This window comes from Salarias fasciatus, chromosome 12 (genome assembly GCF_902148845.1).
Source record: "Salarias fasciatus chromosome 12, fSalaFa1.1, whole genome shotgun sequence".
NCBI classification, from domain to species: domain Eukaryota; kingdom Metazoa; phylum Chordata; class Actinopteri; order Blenniiformes; family Blenniidae; genus Salarias; species Salarias fasciatus.
Window position 1 is genome coordinate 9719561 of NC_043756.1, and position 18986 is coordinate 9738546.

An 18986-nucleotide genomic window follows, 5' to 3' on the forward strand; every position below is an offset into this window, starting at 1 on the left:
GCGCTGAGCTGCCACCGCTCTCTGATTGGTGATTGCGTCCTTTCACGAGGTGTCTACAGTCACCGCCACCCTGTGAGACACCCTTACGGTGTCCTCTGTCTGTGTCCTCTGTCTGTGTCTGTGTCCTCTGTCTGTTGCATGACATCAGAAGTCATCACAGTGTCCTGAAAGACCTTTTTTAAGACTCTGATCTCATTGCTCTGAGTGAGATATTGCGTGAGGCAACACTCAATTTTCTCCTCTTGTTCTTCACTTTCGGCATCCTCTAACGAACAGATTGGTTTCAGAACCAATTCGTCATGCTAATTAAGACGCAGTCAAAAGATTGGGGTTTGCTTTGTGCAACCTTGGCGATGCACGCTGCAGAATATCTTTAGAAAGCTCACTTTCACAACTTTCTAAGCACATAACTTGCAGCACATTCCAGAAGGAACTTTCCTGGGCTCCACACTCCCCCCCCCCCCCCCCCCTCTCTCTGAGATGTGTTGATAAAAGAAAGAGGAAGATCATTCAACGACAGGTCTGTTTTCCCTGGGGAAGCCTGTCTGACTCCAAACGGGGGATACACAGCTTGCCCAAACCTATTTCATTTTAACACAAGAGATAGATTGAGGGAGGAGGGAGAATGGGAGGAGGAAAAGGAGAAGGAGGGCGAGATAATGAGACAGGGAGGAGGAGAGGGAGGGTCCCGCTATCGATCTGGGCCGTAAAGCTACTGCAGCAGGTTGGAGGTCAGTAGTTTTGGTCACACGGCTATGGATTTCTGCGGCAGACTCTGCAGGCCATCTCAAAGCCAAGCTGAGGTCCTCCCAACACGGTACAGTTAAGGAAAAAAAAAAAAAAAAAAAGGTCACGGCTCAAAACACAGTCAAGTCAAAACATCCTTAAAAATGTATACTTACCTTTTCATTATTTATTTTAAACTGGTGTTGGCTAGAAAATTCCTGCCTTGCTCTAATAAAAATGTGTTCAAATACTTTTTGTTGGAGCTTTACCTAGAGCAAGCGATTTGCCAAATTGGCTGTGATGTTACCTTTGGAGACCATTCAGATTATTCCAGGTGGAGCGCAGAGCTCCATCAAACATAAAATAAATATTTGAAAGGATTTCAAATGTATGATTCTGGCTTGGGCTTAGGTGGCATATTGCACAGGAAGATTTTCCTCTCTCCCTGGTCCCTGCGGAGACAATTGTTGACACATGCTGGAGATCTGGGGACTGTAGATGGACAGAGAACAAGCACTAAATAGAGCAACTCTCATTTCTTACACCTGGCTGTGCCTCTGCTGCAGCTACTACATTATTGCCTCCCATAATCCTGCACAGACAGACAAAATAGACGTTTCTGTGCATGTTGCCGCTCTTTTTTTTTTTTTTTTACATCTTCCCACTGGCTCGTCACCCCGTGTTGTCACAATCTGTCCTATGGATCCATTCATTTGGGAATGCTTAGTCTACAGGGTGACAATGGACTGTGTGTGCGGTTTTGAGAAGTGTGTGTGTGTGTGTGTGTGTGCGTGTGTGTATGTGTGTAAACTCCCTATCCATTCCCATGTCAGTTCATGTAACACAGGCCCAATGAAGCCGAACCCAAAGAGCATTGAGTTGTGTGCGTGTTCCGTATTGATTGACTGCGGGATCAATGCAACACTTCTATCTTTGATTTATTTCCCCGGGTCTCCTGGCTCACTGGGTGCTCTTTGATTGAGTTCTTCGGCCACTGGTTTTAAACGTGGGCAGCTGAGAGATAATCGATCACTGTACAGGTAACCTGACCCACTTTGGGAAATGTAGCGTGGACAGCATGTGGCCGTCTTTCTGCTTACCGAAGACTCACAGGGTATAGTGCTTTTTTTTTCCTTTCTTTCTCATACACACACACACATCTACAGTGCCCTAAATCAACAGTCTCCTCTGTTATATCTGACAACTCCAGCCTCCACTGAGGGGAAAACAGTGCAGGGAGAGTGACTGGCCCAGATGGCATTACTCTGTAGCTTCTCAGATGAAACTGAAAGATCTCTGGATGCTGTTGTACTTTTATCATCAGTTTCTCTCGCTTTCCACGAACACACTCGCACACCCTGTCAAGCTTACGCTTTCTTTGCTCTCCCATTTGCGACAGTCCTCAGTAATACCTGACTGCTAATTCTTTGGCAACCTTGAGTCCATCGGATCTGTGGGAGATACTGTAACAATAATGAGCTGATCTGACAGATTTCTCAAGAAAATAATGCTTTTGTTGTGTAGAGTAGTGGCCTCATGAATACAGAGCATTGCTACTGAAGGTAGAGATCATTAGCTCAATCACGTATGAACAAATACACAATGACGCTTTTTCTAAAACGCCGCTGTGCTGTCAGGGGCAGAAAACCTTGACAAGCACGACAGTGGAAATGTTACGTGTGCGCCACGGTAAAAATCTCAAGCTGCCATTTACAGAAGTTATTTATTACCAATGGATCGGCACCAGAAGATTATATCTTTTATTGGGACAATATAGAAAGGGTGGTATTGAACCAAACCCTCCTATTTAAGCACAAGGAGGAGTGTGAGTGTGATTTAATCATGTGTTTTACTCCCGATGCGGAGAAGATACAGCTTTAATTTTAAAAGACATTTATTTGATGAGTTTTGTCCGCTCTGCTGGTGAAGTAGCTTTGGTCACTAAGAAAGGAGGAACAATTTTATCCCCCTATCATTAAAGTATTTCAGTAAAAAGGAGTCCTGTGTGAGTGTGTGTGTCGTGCACTAAAGGCACCAAGCCATCGTCCTGCAAACAACAAACTATAATGAGGACATAAACACTCTATAATTTATTATTTGTATGTCTTTTTAATGAAGTAGTAAAGCTTCACATTTTATGTTTGCTATTTCATTTCAGTATAAGATGCGGAAAACCACAGTGAATGAATCCAGTCAGCTATGATAGATTAACTTGTGATCACAGCATCGTCTTGTCTATTTATTAAAACAGATATTTTAATAGTTTGTTAAATAAACAATCTGTTACCTGATAATTGGAGCGTTTTTTTTATCTTTTTTTTTTTTTTTTTTTTTTTTTTTTAATCATATCCCTAATCTCTCCTAAGCTGGAGTAAAGATGCCACAGAGAAGAAATGTTTGGTTAGAATTTTGTGTTCAAATTTCAACTGTAATTCATTTAAAAAATAATTTTTACCAGGTGTCACAGCTACCTGTTCAACCCAACTTTGGTGAAGTCTGACTACAGGGAAAATGTAACATTTTAAATCAAAGTTTAACTAATAAAACACCTGGTTTATTTTTACTGTCGTTCTTCAGAACTACATATCGTAATAATTAGAAAAGCATTTTTTGAAAACTGTTTTTTACAATTATACAACCCGAATTTAAATTAATAACAGTTTAACTTTATTATTTCTCTGCTCTTTCAAAATGTGACATGAAAAATTACCTCAGACAAATTCCTGCACACATGTTCAGAAGAGTTTGTCCATTTCTTTTTGTATTTCCTTGTAAATTCAATCATTTCCCCCGGCTGCTGATGGAAATGTCTCACTGCAGCGCTGTTCACAGCTATTTGTTAACTTTATCTGTTGACTGTGAAGCGTTGGCCAATTACCATACAGGGGGGGACTCTGAGCTCTTTCATGAACTGAAAATGAGGATGATAGGAGAGATGACAGTGAATCAGAGCAGAATAGTTGTTGGTGTAAAGCAAGAATAATTAGCTTCGGGGCAATAAACGGCTCTATAGAGGCGAGAGGAAAAACGGACCAGTGACAAATCACAGCTTCACATTTCAAACCAAACCAATCTTTGTATCTAAAACTGCATTTATCAAAGCAATCGTTCATATCTGTGTGTTTACTTTTGCACCAAGTATTAGTAGCTCATGTCTTGGCAGAAAAAAAAAAAAGGAAAAAAGAAAACAATTGAAATGTAAATGATTGCGGCAAATGGCTGCAATACCTCAGATGAGTTTGTATTGTGATCGCCTAATTAATAGAATTATAGTTTGATTGGTGCAAATTTGAAATTAACTGTGAAGAACAGCTAAAGTTTTTGCACGTTACTAATCTCAAAATACTCATCAGAGTGACACGAGCTCTGGTTTTGCAGGTAAAGCGTGTTTTAATTGGCGACCTTTTTCCCCGTACGTTGTAGGGCTTGCTGCAGCGTGCGGCTCTGATCAGACAGCCGCTACGGCGGAGAGCTGCTTTGCTTGCTGGATTCACATGAGAGCGGTGAGAGGAGTGAAGGGAAGGTAAAGAAAACCGAGTGGAGGAGAGGCAGTGGGAGGAATGGACCCACTGGAAAGAAACAGTTGAGCATTTAATTCCAATACGTGGATTAGTGCATGTCCATTTACTCTGCTAAATATAATCTCTGAGGGAAAACAGTATAGCGGAAAACTGCAGCCATAGCTGCCAAGGCTTCATCCCTTCCTTTTACAATCTCTTACTCCAGCTGTATTTTATGTATTATTAATGCAAACATTATCAATAAGGCCTCAGACTTATCTACAGATCGGTCGATGTGTGGTTGTGAACGTGTCAATTATGGCCTCCTCCTTCACTTTTTAATATTCTTCCCCTGAACTTCTCTTTGTACTTAAGGAGCCTCGCTGAAAGTTTCAAGCACACACTCTTCTGTGAAGTTTACCCGCATAATTGTTTCATATGTGACTAATGGGTATTTAATTACTGCTAATAACAGTTCTGCAGTCTTATGCTAATTGTTTCAATTTTTCAGGGACATTTCGTCTTGTTGTGTGGCATGTAAACGTTGTCAAAGGGCCTGATTTCTTTTTCTTTCTTTTATTTTCATTGCTTGCTGGGAGTTCAGATAACCTTGAATAGACGCCTCGCCCTCCAGCAAACAAGAAGTGCTGGGTAATATTTGTAAGGCATGCTTGATTTAGCAGTCATTCCGATGCATGACGTTATAAGACGCCTTTGCTAAGTGGTGGAGACGGACGAAAGGTGACAAAGTCCGCGGAGCGATGAAGACGACATGATGTTCAGGTCGGGACTCACACGTATGGCTCGCTACGCCGGGGTTCAAGAGTTCATCCATGTTTAATCAAGCAAGATCTCATACAATGGGGTGGTCATTACCAAAACTGAGTGACTACATGTGACAAAACAAGGGAAAGGCCAGAACGAGACGACTGCGGTTGATGAGCGTGGTGACGAGCGAGCTATGAACTGACAACAGACATGTAGGCAGAAAGCCCTTAAGTCCGCACCGGGAGGAGAGAGAGGACTGACGGCACACAGACGATCATAACAAAGGAATCGGGGGACAGCAGACGCACAGAGGACGAGGCGTGACGAGATCTGAACTGAGAGGAGTATTAAAAACGCTGCAGAGGCGCCACAGAAGCCACAACATGAAACATGAAAAGAACTTCAGAAGATGACACGGTGTGACTCGACTAGTTTGCAGCATATTGCATTTAGATAATTACATCTTATCAATAAGAGACAGACAGAGCCAACAGTTCGGACGTGAAGATATACTGTATCTGAGAGACAGATCAGACTGATCTGCTGTAGTCAGGAGGGATGTGGGTGATCGAAGTTTTTTTGATCATAGTTTCTCTCTGTCACACAATGAATAAAGCTATCTGAGCACACGGTGTCCAACATGTTTTGAAATCTAATACCGCCCGCTCTTTGGATAAATATCTAGCTAATATTCTTAAGGACACATGTACCTCGGTGTCGGTTTTTCCTGAGGAAGTTCGCATCACAAGATTGTGTTGTTTCTGGCTGTTGGACTCCAAATACACTCAAAAATTCATAACTGGAACCGTCAGGTGGTTCAGTCCTAATAAACAGACCTGCAACTGTCATGCCTGTTACACTTATGGCTGTGCACTGAGCTCTGAGTCTTTCATTAGAAAATAGAATAATCATTTTAGGTTAAACTAGTTTCTTTTTGACGATTACTTTTAAAAAAAACTTCAGGAAATGATCAAGCTCAGTTATAATATTGCATATAATGAAGTAAAATGTGCCTTGCGTTCATAATAACATTTAAATTTTGTTCGTATTGATGAATTCTCATAATTACAAAAGAATGATAATCCACAAGATTTCCCCATGTGGTTGTGTTCTGTTTTAATTTTGTTATAAAAAAAAACAAAAAACAGAAGAGATATGAAACACCAAAGTACGGTTCACATTTATATTACCTTTCTCTTTGCAAATTGCTTTCATCATTTCAAGTGTTTATTGTTTAAAAAAGAAAAAAAAAATAAGAAGCAAGTTTGGAAAAGTAGACATCCCCTGTCAGAAACGCTTCACCCTCTGCTTTCTTCACGGATCAGACTCTCCTAATAGCAGACAGGGCGAGATCTTATCCCTGACATTAGTAACGAGCCAATTTTCCCGTCACCAAACAAGACACTGCTACATTCATGCATAAGTAAGTCATTCAAAATAAAGCAAAAACAGGTTTGATTAAAAGAAGTCATTCTCAGGTGGGTACTTGTTTTTTTTTTTGTTTGTTTGTTTGTTTTTTCTTCTATTTATTCATGCAGAAGAGGCTGAGTCACCAGTCAGTTTTCGTCGGTTGGCAATTCTCCGCTGAATAAGGGAGCGAAAGGTTGTGTCATGTGACAGCGAAAGCTAAAGTGCCTCGTGTTTTGACTGAATGCCATCTGTCCACATTGCCCTTTTAGACTATTGACTGAGAATTCCAATGAGTACAGTCGTGCCAAAAAAAAGAGAAAAGGGAAAAAAAAAAAAAGCAGAGATCTGTCCAGACACATTTAAGAGAAAATAGCAATGAGTAAAAGGCACAATCGCCTCTGACAGGAACGGCACAGACACCGTCTCAGGGTCGCCGGGTGAAATTTAGGTGGGAAAACATGAGCGAAACACACTGAAGATTGTCCATTAGTATAAGTGTGTATTCATTTTTAATCGAAATGCATTTATGGCACTCACCGCGCAAGGTCGGTGCCACATTCTAAGAATTCTCATAATAGTTTTTATGACGTGTCAAACCATGGTGTTCAGTGGGAGAAAAAAAAGAGTGTCAAAAGAGTGAACTAGTCAAATCTCAGCTTCGCCGGGATTCATTGTTTGCTTTGGCTTTTAACGTCAAGTGACAAAAGGACGCACAAGGCTGTTGAGTCCTATTGATTGAACCAGGGTCAAATTCCCTCGCCGAGAATTTGCACATGAGCGCTAGAAGCTGCAGTGACAGGCAGTTTATTCGAAAGTGACATTAAAACAGGGCAATAATGAGAGGAGAGCAGAGAGACGGGGAGAAGGGGAAAGGAGACGAGAGATAAGGTCGGCGGATCACAACAAAAAAAAAAAAAAAAAAAAAAACAGGAGAAGAAAAGCGATGAAAGGGTTGGGAGGGGCATCAGCCGCGGAGAGAAAACATCTTTTGTTTTTCTCATTTGCTTCATGTAACTGCTATTATGTTGGCAGCCATTGTGTCATCGTTATTGCTGCGCTCTCTGTAGATGAGTGAGAGATATAGCTTCTAAAGCCTCTCTCTGGGCTGAAGACTGAGGGAAGCGATAAGAGTGAAGAGCTTTAATTTCACATTTAGCAGAAATTATCATCCGTAGAAGAACTCGTATTTGTAGACAGAGGGGAAGTCTCCAAAGCAGACAAGACTCTCAATGAACTGGGTTTTTTTTTTTTTTTCTTTTTAATGAAGCTATTAGAAGACTTTGGGCTCTGATAACTGTTTTTTCTCCTGCCGCTTCTCTTTCATAAAGAAATGGCTTCCAAGACTGACACTCATCTGATTTAAGTCACATTGTTTGTCACGGGCATCAAGTGATAGGAATAAGAATCCATATAAAAAGCCATTAGTTTTCTATTACTGCCAAGCTGGATGGACAGGCACTCAGCGCTCAGCTGAATCACTGTGTTTAAAGTGTCAGGTTGGCTGAAAGAAGTCTACCTCTGTGGGGGCTCCCCTGCCACTTCCCTGGGGGCTGAGTGGCTGAAATGACCATAAAACTCTGTTGAGCTAGACAGCCTGTAATTTCAGCAGCGAGAGGCGCTTCGCCGAGGTATAATGGAAAGCCCGTGGAAGCCATGAAATGTGCTGCATCCTGGTGTTGGAACACCATTGTCTGAACACTCAGGACACCTCTCTAAACTTTAAATTACTGTTTTTAAGCCATCATTGTCTGAAAGAGCTCCGCTTCTAAAAAGAAACATAGTGCTTGTTCAGTTTCTTTAATCTTCTGTGGTCTTTGCAATTCCTGCAGGAATCTGACATTCACATTCTGTATTAATACAAAAGTAGAATATCCACTGCTCATAAGAAATAGAAAAATGGGAAAGGTGGTAAAAGAGTTGCTTTGTATGAGCACAGTGGAGATCTCTTCCCTCGTCTTTTGCCTCTTGGCTCTCCTTTATCACCTGTAGTATGATTACAGGTACAAAAGCCTGTTTTCAGATGGCACAGATGCTGAAAGGGATAGATGGTTGTTTGTGGGATTCTTCGTCTTTTATAATGTACTCCTTGCACTACGTATTGCCGTTTCAGTGTGTATTTGCATGCGAGTGCGCGCATGAAACGGTTGAGCGGATATAGTTCCATTTCTCTGAGGCAGAGTTTCACATGTGATGTTCGCCGCGTGCCACGTCGAGTCTCTCCGGGTGATTCGCGAGGAGGGCGGATGGAGATGGAGTAATGAAGTGTATCTGAGTGGGGTTTGCTGCTGGAGGTCCGAGCCCATCACGCCACGCTGACGGCCTCCCTGCCACGCTGAGAGACGCAAAAAAGAAAGTCCCAAATGGACAGGAGAGCTGTTGGTGCACCGTCCCCGTTTAACATCCCTCAGTCAAATATCTGCCTGCTCGTCGGCTCAAGATCAAGCTCAACAGCGCATAAGTCCGCAAGTCACTGCAGCAGCAGAGGGACTTCCTCTGCGATAGACTGAACTGTGCATGCAGCATGGACTCCCCTCGATAAGTTGCCTGAATGACAATGTCCCACCTGCCAGAAGCAATACATTCTTTGTTTGCAGATAAACATGCAGGTGGAGGCTCAGTACCATTGCAATGCATCTCATCTAATCCAATTACTCTACAACCTTATGAAAAAAAGGTGGAAAAAGATGAATAAGTGAGCAAGTGCCACTGTATAATAGGTGATGTGATGCATATTTAAAGACAAGGCAGTATGTTAATTTCTGTGACATTAACATTTTACCTTTTTCAGGCTGGTGGTGGGCAGCGCTGCGCACTATCAGCACTTTGATGGCTTTTTTTTCCCCCTTTGATATCACTGTCTTCATCCTGAATTCAGTTCAGTCAGTCAAAGCTTTCCTTGTAGTATAATCCAACAAATATACTGACAATAACACAATTAATTATGTATAACTGTATCAATGATCCATGTGAAAATAACAGAAGCAAACACATCATTTCCATATTTTTCCATGGACTTTTCTTCTCTTAGGATTTGATCTGCTGAAGATACGGCATATTTTATACTTTCCTCTTGAGCTTTTTGATCAATTGCTTGAATAAGACAATTCTAAGAAAAACCTTATTGTGACAAAAAAAAAAACTAAACATAACAAAAGTGTACAATTCAACAATGTAATTGATTAAGTTGTTCTTCAGATGTTATTTTTCATGCCGCTGGTCTCCACCCTGAGGCCCTTGGCGCTGAGACAGAGATCACAGGACGTGGCCCGGGGCTCTGTCTGCTCGGAGGTTCCCAGATTTAGGATTGTGCACATCAGAGAAAACCAGACTTAAACACTTTCAATAAATTAGAGAGGAACAAGCAGTGGTGACGTCCACAGTTCAAAACCAGGTCTGGCTTTGAGGTCTTTCTGAGTTTTCATGTTCTCCCTGTGTGTGTGTGGGTTTGATCTGCTGGTGACTGTGAGCGTGTGTAGCTGTCTGTGTTAGCTTTGTGATGACCGTCCGCGGTGCACTCTGTCTCCCTCTTTAGTCAGCTGGGATGGGCTCCAGCACCCTGCAACCCTGGAGTTGAATAAAGTGCTACATAAAAGAGAAATGGATGGAAAGAATTTAGAGCAGACATGGGAAACGGCCAATTGCTTTTATTTTGTGAAAGTGGATGTATCAGCCAGCGTCTGGTTTCACTGTAATGTTTTGACAAGTCAAAGATCAGAGAGGGGCGCTGCAGTCTTCTTCAGAGGCAATCGGAGTGAACGAGGAGTTTTTGTTCATATATACTGAGTCCTGATTCTTAGCTGGGGTTTGGGTTTTTGCTTGGTCTGCATGAAAATAATGTTAGAAATATCCAAAAATAGATTAGTTTAATAATTTAGCTAACCAGATGATTCATGATTAAAACTCCTGCTTGTGATGCACATATGGAATTTATGAGTTCAAGTTGTTTTACAAAAGATAAAGATCGTAAGTAAAGATTTACACGTCTTAAAATGTTTCCACATCTTTTCAGTGCGACATCCATATCGCTCCACTGAACAAGATCACAAAAAGTGGATCTTACAAGCAGCATGAGCAGCAAAATGACCGCCGCAGAGGAGAGATCTGTCTCCACTGTTGACACTGTTTGGTTTATGTGTTTTTGAATATTCTTTTGAAAAGCCTCTCACTCTCGCTACAAAATGCAGAAGAAGGAAAAAAAAAGCTTTTGACGACAGAAAATAACTCTTCAAACTCGAAGGGACACTAACAAGAAAGAAATAGTGACACTTTGAGGAGTTTCTTTCCCTCTGATAGTGGTATTAAAATATCAGTCACACTCATCGTTGTGCTTTCTGTAAAGCAACAGCCAACAAATGTGGTTCCAGTCTCATGATATGAAAATAATGGTGGGGAACCAGCAGTCTGTGGTTAGAAACGCAAGCTGCTGGCATTCTGGCTGGCATCTGTCTGGTAATTCATCATTTTATTGTTTAAATCTGTCTCAATTAAGCTGAAAATGATGTATTTATATTAAAAATTCACCATAATATTGCCAATTCAAAAAAAATGAGTCAAATGATGATACAAAAGGCTGACAAAGCAGAGAGAGCGCTGAAGTAAAGCTTAAATTGTTTATTCGATACCATGCTGTTGTAAAGTCACCAACCATCAGTTGCCTCTGTGTGTGTGTGTGTGTGTGTGTGTGTGTGTGTGTGTGTGTGTGTGTGTGTGCGTGCGTGCGCTCAGGACGTGACAGCCGGAGGTCCATTACAGTACCTCTGAACTTAAGGCTGAAAAAAATGGTCATACCAGGTCAGAGTGAATGAGTCATGAAAACACACACACTCACACACACACACAGAGATGTGCAATGGATTGTGATTCACTTAGTGGGCAGCCGTGATGTGAACACTACAGACAGAGCAACTTTGCACACGCTACTCCCAATAAACCTACTTAAGTGGATTAGCAATGCCACCCTGAGGGCCTCCGCAGACTTAAAACTGTTATCACAAACACACCGAAACAAAACATACTATTTTTATCAGTCCCCCTCAGTTTGTTGGGGAAAAGGAGATGGGATACAGTTGAGATGTCCAGGATAAGAGCGGAAGCCACAGCCAAACGATGCCATTGATATCCTGTCTCATCTGCACTCATACTGGGTTTGCTGTGATGACAGGAACGAGCTCGTTGGTGGTGAAGCATGAGCGAAAAACCCGTTTGATATTCAGAGCAACCTGTTGTACTGGCCCGGAAACAGATGTTGCATATATATTTTAAGTTTGATGCTGAGCATAATTGGAAGCTGTTCTGAATGAGACATGCTGCCAAAATTAGATGCAGTGGGGTTTTTTTCTTTTTTTTTACATTTTTTTTTAATTCATGCACATGGCTGTTTCTGTTTATCTGCCCTGTGTTTGGAGCTTATGACCTTTCTTTCTGTGCTCTGTGCAGGTCCAGACTGGCTGATTACATAGTGAACTGCTGGACACCTCCAGACACAGTGAGCACCTGTCCCAACCAAGACAATCATCAGGCCTGCTTGGCCTCCTACGCCAGGCTCATCGGTCAGTATACGGCTGAGGGTGACACTGTGACGGATGGAGATGGTGTTTGCGTGTGGGAGAGTGAAAAAGATGAGAGCGCACTGGGTGAATGCATGCAGAAATTCACATTCGGAGTGACAATAGCTTTTCTTGAAATTTCAAATAGCTCGCGAGGAATTGTTTTGGTGAGCTCATTCTAGTCCGGTTTCACCGTGCGGGCCGGGCAGAGCCGTCAGGCTCTCATTCATTCCCCCTGCTGGCCTCAGATCTGCAGCAGCACACTGGACATCAGTTCACTACGAGAAGTAATTAGGGAGCAGAGGCACTGGGAGAGCGTTTACTTAATTAAAACACTTGATGACCATCTGTTTGCTCATAATAAATGCTGTGTGAACAATACACACAAACCTCTACCTTCATATTTTTCAATCCCAGCCTCGGTGTTGAGCTGTTGCATTACCACAGTGCTTGCAAAAAAAAAAAAAAAAAAAAAAAAAATTCCAAATGCAAATTCACGCAGGATAACTGTTTTTGCTGTTTAGTGGTTGCTGAAGTGTCTATGTTTCAGTATCCGTCAGTGCTTCCCCACCATATGTCATAAATCATGCAGTATGAAGTGATAATAAGCAACAGCGCTTCCCGTATTTCTCTGGAAAATGCTACACAAAGTGTATCAAACACTCATGACTCCAGCTAAAAGCACTGACACAGACATTTGGTACAGTGGTGTCATATTCAAAAAGGGCACATGCTCCATACAGCCGCCACTTCGCAGGATATTTATAAAATAATGGCCTCTTTACATCTAAAATAAAACACTGCAATAGGTTCAGCTTTCCATATACTCGAACATGAAGCAAACTAACATGCTGCTGTGAGTGATATCTGGTTGTTTTTGCTGTATATGTAATCCATTAATGTCCACTCGAAACTCATAGCTACTGTTGTTTTTCTGTTTTGTTTTTGTTTTGCATGAACATCCTCACAGGAACAGAGATGACTCCCAACTATGTTGACAACAGCTTCTCCAACTGGACCATCTCCCCATGGTGCACCTGCAAAGGCAGCGGGAACCAAGAGGCGGAGTGTCTCAGCTTCCTGGGCTATTTCAACAATAACCCATGCCTAAGTGAGCCATCTCGACACGTGCATACTCTGCATACATCTGGAATGTGTTCTGTAACTGATAGGGGTCCAACGGTCATGTAATATTGATAGGAGCAGAAGCACATCATGCAGTACTTACTCTTACTGCCGTGTAAGAGCAGGCTGAGCCATGAACTTCAGTCTAATGCAACTTTAATGGTTCCATGTCAGAATCCGCTCTTCATTGACGCGAAGCTCTCCAGTGAGATTACCGTATGTGTGATTTTACTGAGGGGTGGATGGCGGCGCAACGACTGTCAGAAAATAATGAGGGGCAGGGAGGTGCTACGTCGTCTCAAGACATTTAAAGAGAACTTCCAATATAGTGAAAGAAATAGAGTTTATTTTTGTTTTGATTTTGCTACGGCGAGAAAAACAAAATTGGAAGAATTAGGTGAGAGATTTGTGGAAGGGTGCATGGTAGGATGGGCTTGAGTTCTTAACATAGCTGGATACAACTTATCCGCAGACACCCCTTTATGCACTGATTAAGTTGGAATTAAACGTTCTTAGTTTCTCAGTAGCAAGTAATTTCTTATCGCTTCTCATCCCTCCTTTGGGCAAGATCTGCCCAGACTTTAATGCAAAAGAAACCATTTGCATGTCATTTTCACATTCAATCTGAGCGAGTTAAGGGGCTTATCCCTTACGGGAGAAAAATGTCATGAAAAGGAACAGACTAGCACAAATGGAATAATGGGGAAGGCTAAAGTACATACCATCTGTACCTCTAATGCATAACACACGGGGTGCGGCATGACGGAGGGGTTACTTCAAATATCCTGCAGCTTTTTTTTCACGGAAGAGTAAAATATAGCGAGTTCCCGCCTTGTGATGGCGTAGCGAGCGGTGTCATCAGAGCTACAAGACGCCGCTGCCTTTAACATGTTCTATTGTGTGGATAATGCTTTCTGACCATTTCAATAGATTGCTGGGTTGCCGTTTTAGCTGAGTGTGCAGGATGAGGGATGAGGCCGGGAGCTGAGGAGGCGTCTTGAAAAATAACACAAAATGCAGCATCTCCTCTCCGCAGCCGAGGGGAACCAGCGATAAACTTCGACACACTGGGGAGGAGGGGGGATGTACACGACAACACACACTGACTGTACATACATTTTCACCTCCTCCCTTAACCTGTAGCACTTCATGTAAAATTCCCTGAAAACAAATCAAGTGTAGCCTCAGTGGACATCGTATTAAAATGCAAATCGAATGATTTTGAGAATATAATGAGGTTCAAAAGACTGTTTATTCAACAACCGAGTCAATATTCGTTATGATTTATTTAAACCTTGTTCACATCCAGAGCAAAAAGCCTCCACTTGACTGTTGGGATGTAGTTCTTGTTGGTATGCATGCTTACCCTTCTTATTCATGGCTCTGAACATTTCCACTTCAGTGTTTTATGTGCTTTCTGCTCTAGAATGGAGTGCATCGAGGTTTCTGGGCATGAAGTCCCTGCTTGTTTAGTGTTTCTCTTATAATGTGTACTGATAGTCTTGCTCTTGTCTATCGGTCCTCCTGCAAAGCGCCTGGCAGTAATGCTTGCTGAGTTTTTTTTTTTTCAAAGGATGTTTTGCGGACTATATTTCTCCCAGGACAAATGTGACTTCTTTCATTCTAGCCTTTGCACCTATTTACTTTCACTTTTAGTGTTTTGGGCTGTGTCAATTAATTTTTTAACACTGATGTGACGAACCAAAGCGTGCTGCAAATGAAAACCGTGTGTCAAACAATTCTTTCACTATCCTCACACCATTTCTTATTTTACCTCACAGGTTCAGGCAGGAGAATAATTCAGCTGGAGAATAGCTCCAGAATATATATTTGACTAAAATATGTGGAAAGGCCAGCAGAGAACATTTCGGCAAAATGGATTTCGTAGTAGTTGAACATAGTCTGAGCCTCTTCTCGTCGTGTATCTTAATCTTGTTCTTTACGCCCGTATCTCTTGTTTCATCTGGCCCTGCAGGTAGGACAATGCAGGCAATGCCTTGGGGGGTTAAAAGAAAAACTCATCCTGAGTCATTAAAAAATTGAATTGCTATTGGCAATGGGTTTAATCACCCAGCGGAACATTTGGGTGCAGTAAAACATCCTGGGTGGAGGCCCTCCAGCCAACTGGTTTGATTTATGACTTTATTCCCCCATCTTACAGCATCTGTAGGGGTATAGCTAGCTATAGTCGACCCTGACAAACAGATGTGTAACATCGCATGTCTCAGCAGTCCTCCGCTCGCTCTCCTCTCAAGCAGTTAGGCTCCACTGTTGAACTTGTTCAACTGTTTCCTCTCCGCGCTCCTAATTTCCAGCACAAGCTCAGATCACCAGTGTCGACAAGAATGAAAAACCTAAAGGGGGAGGGGGGGACTTTTGTATTTGTTATGTGTGCAGGTGGTAGTGCCGTGTGTGTGTTTTGTTGTGCTGGGTATACGCTTGTGTAGGCGTTCACAGGATGTGACAGACAAATCTGTACGGCCATGCATCAGCAGTGCCCGGGACTGTGTGGCCATCTGATTATGCATGTGCATTCCACACCTCTCCTATTTGTCCTGCGCGGCGGTGGTGAAATGCCGTTTCTCCTTTGTTTGGGAATGTTTTGAATTTGATCAGTCACATAAATCTATTCAAAGTCATCTCTGCATGCTGACCTTATAATGGAGGTTGTTGCCAAGCAATTACATGCCTTGCCTTCTCTCCGGCTGAACAAAGAGAAACAAGCCTCGTGTTTTAAACGGATGAGCAGTGAAAAGGTACTCAGCCCCTATTTTACCATATCTAGCTGGAAAGCTGACTGAACAGGGATTTATCACATTTTTGCAGGGACTCACACATGCACTTAGACACAAATTCGCACACATGCGTACAGTACGTCTGCAGGCGTAGATACACAAGTGCTCATATGTATTCAAAGACTGATGTCCTCTGTTTGAACTGATTGATTTGCTACTTAAAAAAAAAAAAAAAATTCATTGGCTTTCCACGCTGCAAACAAATTAGGGCTCATCATCTCAAGTGCAGACTTTATACCACTATTTGGTCAGCTTGTAGCAAATTGAGAATGGCTGTTGCAACATAAAAAGGGTTTGTAATGAGCTGAGAAGGCGAACTCAAACTTGTTTGTTTTTGATAAATGTGTCCATTGTGACTCTGCTGGATTCCCGTATAGAAGGATAATTGCCAGCTAAATTGACAACATAAACATGCTAGGCGGTCAGAGGGAAGGCACAGCTTCCGATATTAAACATAAGGCATTATTGGTATTTTGTTAGACAGTAAAATCCTCAGCGTTCTCCCTAGTGACAGATTCCACCGACCCACCGGTGATTGCTGTTTGCGATTAGTTTGGCGTACAACTCTCAAGCTTACTGATGAAGCATAAAGACTGGCTCTCTGTCTTCTCTTTCCTCCCTCCTTCCTCAAATCCCACTCTCCCCTTCTTCATTCCCTTAGTTGCCAAAGATTGGGCAGGGGACCAAGAAGTTGACTTAGAGCTGTCTGTCTGCTGACTGGCTTCTTCGCTGGGACGGCAGTCAAAAACAAATGACTTTATATCTCTGTCCCTGCAGGAAATGCCATTCAGGCCTTTGGTTATGGGACAGACAACACACAGAACAAAACTGCGTTCATCCCCGGCCCCTCGGCGACGTCAAAGACGGGGTCTGATTGGCCCATGGGCATCTCGGAGCATCCATCTGTCACTATGCCAAAGGTAATCGATTCTTCCCTTCGACATGATATCAGAAACAACACATTCAAAAGCACAATGTGACGCAGAGTCATCGTTTCCTGCCTGCTTGAAAGTTTAGTTGGCTGTTGGAGAGAAATGTGTTCATCTCTGAGTCTGATCTTGCAATACTTCGGCGCCTCTTTGTGTAAAATTGAAACAGATTCTTCTTTTTTCCAGCCGCAATACAAAGGATATCCTTACATTTTCATCACTTTCCAGCAACTTCTTTGCATAAATTAGTTCGAGAGAACATACTGCAAGAACCACAAAAACACTCCTCCACTCTCATTTGATGAAAGGAGGATTTTGTACAGTGGCAAAATCATAAAGCCCGACATGATACACCATTCACATTCACATCACAGTCTATCTCTATGCCTGTTACAGCAATTGGCACATCAAAACACACTCTTTATGATAAGACAGTTTCTGCTACACCCAAGATGATGACATGTGGTTGAAATATTATATTTTGCTTTCAGACAATGAAATAGTGAAAAGGAAAGGGAGGTGGGGGTTTAATCTGGATTAGAGGTTCTAAAATACTGGCCCTGGGCCTGTTCTCTCCTGGATGCCGTCGACTCCGAAAAACTGCCGTCACCTCAGCTGTGACTGGGTTCGCCATTCGGAGAGGAAAAACACCACTTTTTCCAGTGCTGTACAATTGCACGTGTGCTTGTCTTTTATTGGAAGTGTGCTTATTTTCATTTTTTTTCAAATACATGTGAAAATGACAGAACCAAGGAGAGTTGTTTTTTTTTTTTTTTCAAATCTAACTCTCCAGTTTGATTAGTGCTCATGATGAAATATAAGATGTTGTTGTTGTGTTTTATTTACAGATTTGTTTTAGATGTGCCGAACAACCCTCTAAGACTAATGATGTTTTTCACCTTTGCAGGAGACCCAGTTTCCAAGCTCGGCTGAATGAGACGCCGTAGTCGTATAAAGCTGTACTACGGCAGCCGACGTGGTCGTTGACGTTATTTTTTTCCTCGACTATTACAGATCCAAATACGAGCTGCGTACACGATTTATGAATGCAAATTTGTGAGTCGAAAGAATGACTCTCATTAAGACATTTTACATCGCAGCCTTTAAATGGCCACCCTGTATCCGAGTCATGAAGCATTGTGCCGTACACAGAAGGCCTCATTACTATAAAGACGGCGACAACCTTAAGAATGCTGCAAAGAGGGAAATTAATGAACGAGCAGCTCCGATAGTAATATCAGTGACTCTGCAAGGTAAAGGTGGAGGAGATAGAAAGAGAGAGGGAGGAAGGAGGCGGCAGTGAGAGGATGGATGTGGGAACTGCGTCCTCTTAAGGTTTTGTGCATGTGTGTGTGTGTGTGTGTGTGTGTGTGTGTGTGTGTCAGTATTGATGCACTGCTCAGTGCCTGTCTCACTGCCGCATGGTGTTTAATTTATTGTAAAAATGGTAATTAGGAAACAATAAGACGTGTGATTACTCAAGCAGGAAGTTTATAATTAGAGAGGGAGCTGGTAGGGACATTTTGGGCGGCCCGGCGCTCTCAGACAACTACGCTTGGCAATTAAAACTTGTCAAACTTCCATGGCGGATAAATTGGGGGAGTGTTATTATGGTATGATTCTTCCTGGCACAGGACTGACTGTCCAAAGCCTTAAATCTTAAAGTGGATCGCGCCGACCCCATGGAAACCCACACACGAACATGTTTACGCATACGCTCCTACCAACGATCCGTGCGCGGAAATATATGAGGTGCTTGATGCATAGACAGTATCACCATGACGCTGAGTCACAAGATAATTGAGTAAAAGATAATCTGCACTCTGTGCTCATGCCAGTCAGCTCCTCACTCATACGTTAGCGAGTGTTTTTCGGCTAATTTGGATGCATAATTATTCAAAATGTCACTGCCAGTTGTTGTGGGCTTTATCCATTGCTCAGTGAGTAAACACGTGGGCTGAAGCTTGGTCCTATGAGTATTATAAGGACCTTGCAGATTAACTGGATCTGTATCGTGCCCAAGTGTGATTGCGCCCCACTCTTAACTCCCCCCTTGGGCATCATTCATATTAACTTTCGTCCCCGAGTGGATTTACATCATCATCATCATCATCTGCGCGTCACTTGTTTGCACACATGAAATGTGGATCAAAACCAACTGATATAGTTGCAGAAGCAAACTTCATA

The 18986-nt window shown here is 42.4% G+C and overlaps 1 protein-coding gene across 1 annotated transcript in view; it reads left to right on the forward strand.

The window, feature by feature from the left end:
* LOC115398080 (GDNF family receptor alpha-2-like) overlaps positions 1–18986 on the forward strand; it is a 54312-nt gene that overhangs the window by 32615 nt on the left and 2711 nt on the right. The window contains exons 5-7 of the mRNA XM_030104719.1: positions 11841–11953; positions 12921–13061; positions 16648–16790. Of these exons, the coding sequence (XP_029960579.1) occupies positions 11841–11953; positions 12921–13061; positions 16648–16790 (397 nt within the window). The remainder of the gene's footprint in view (positions 1–11840; positions 11954–12920; positions 13062–16647; positions 16791–18986) is intronic.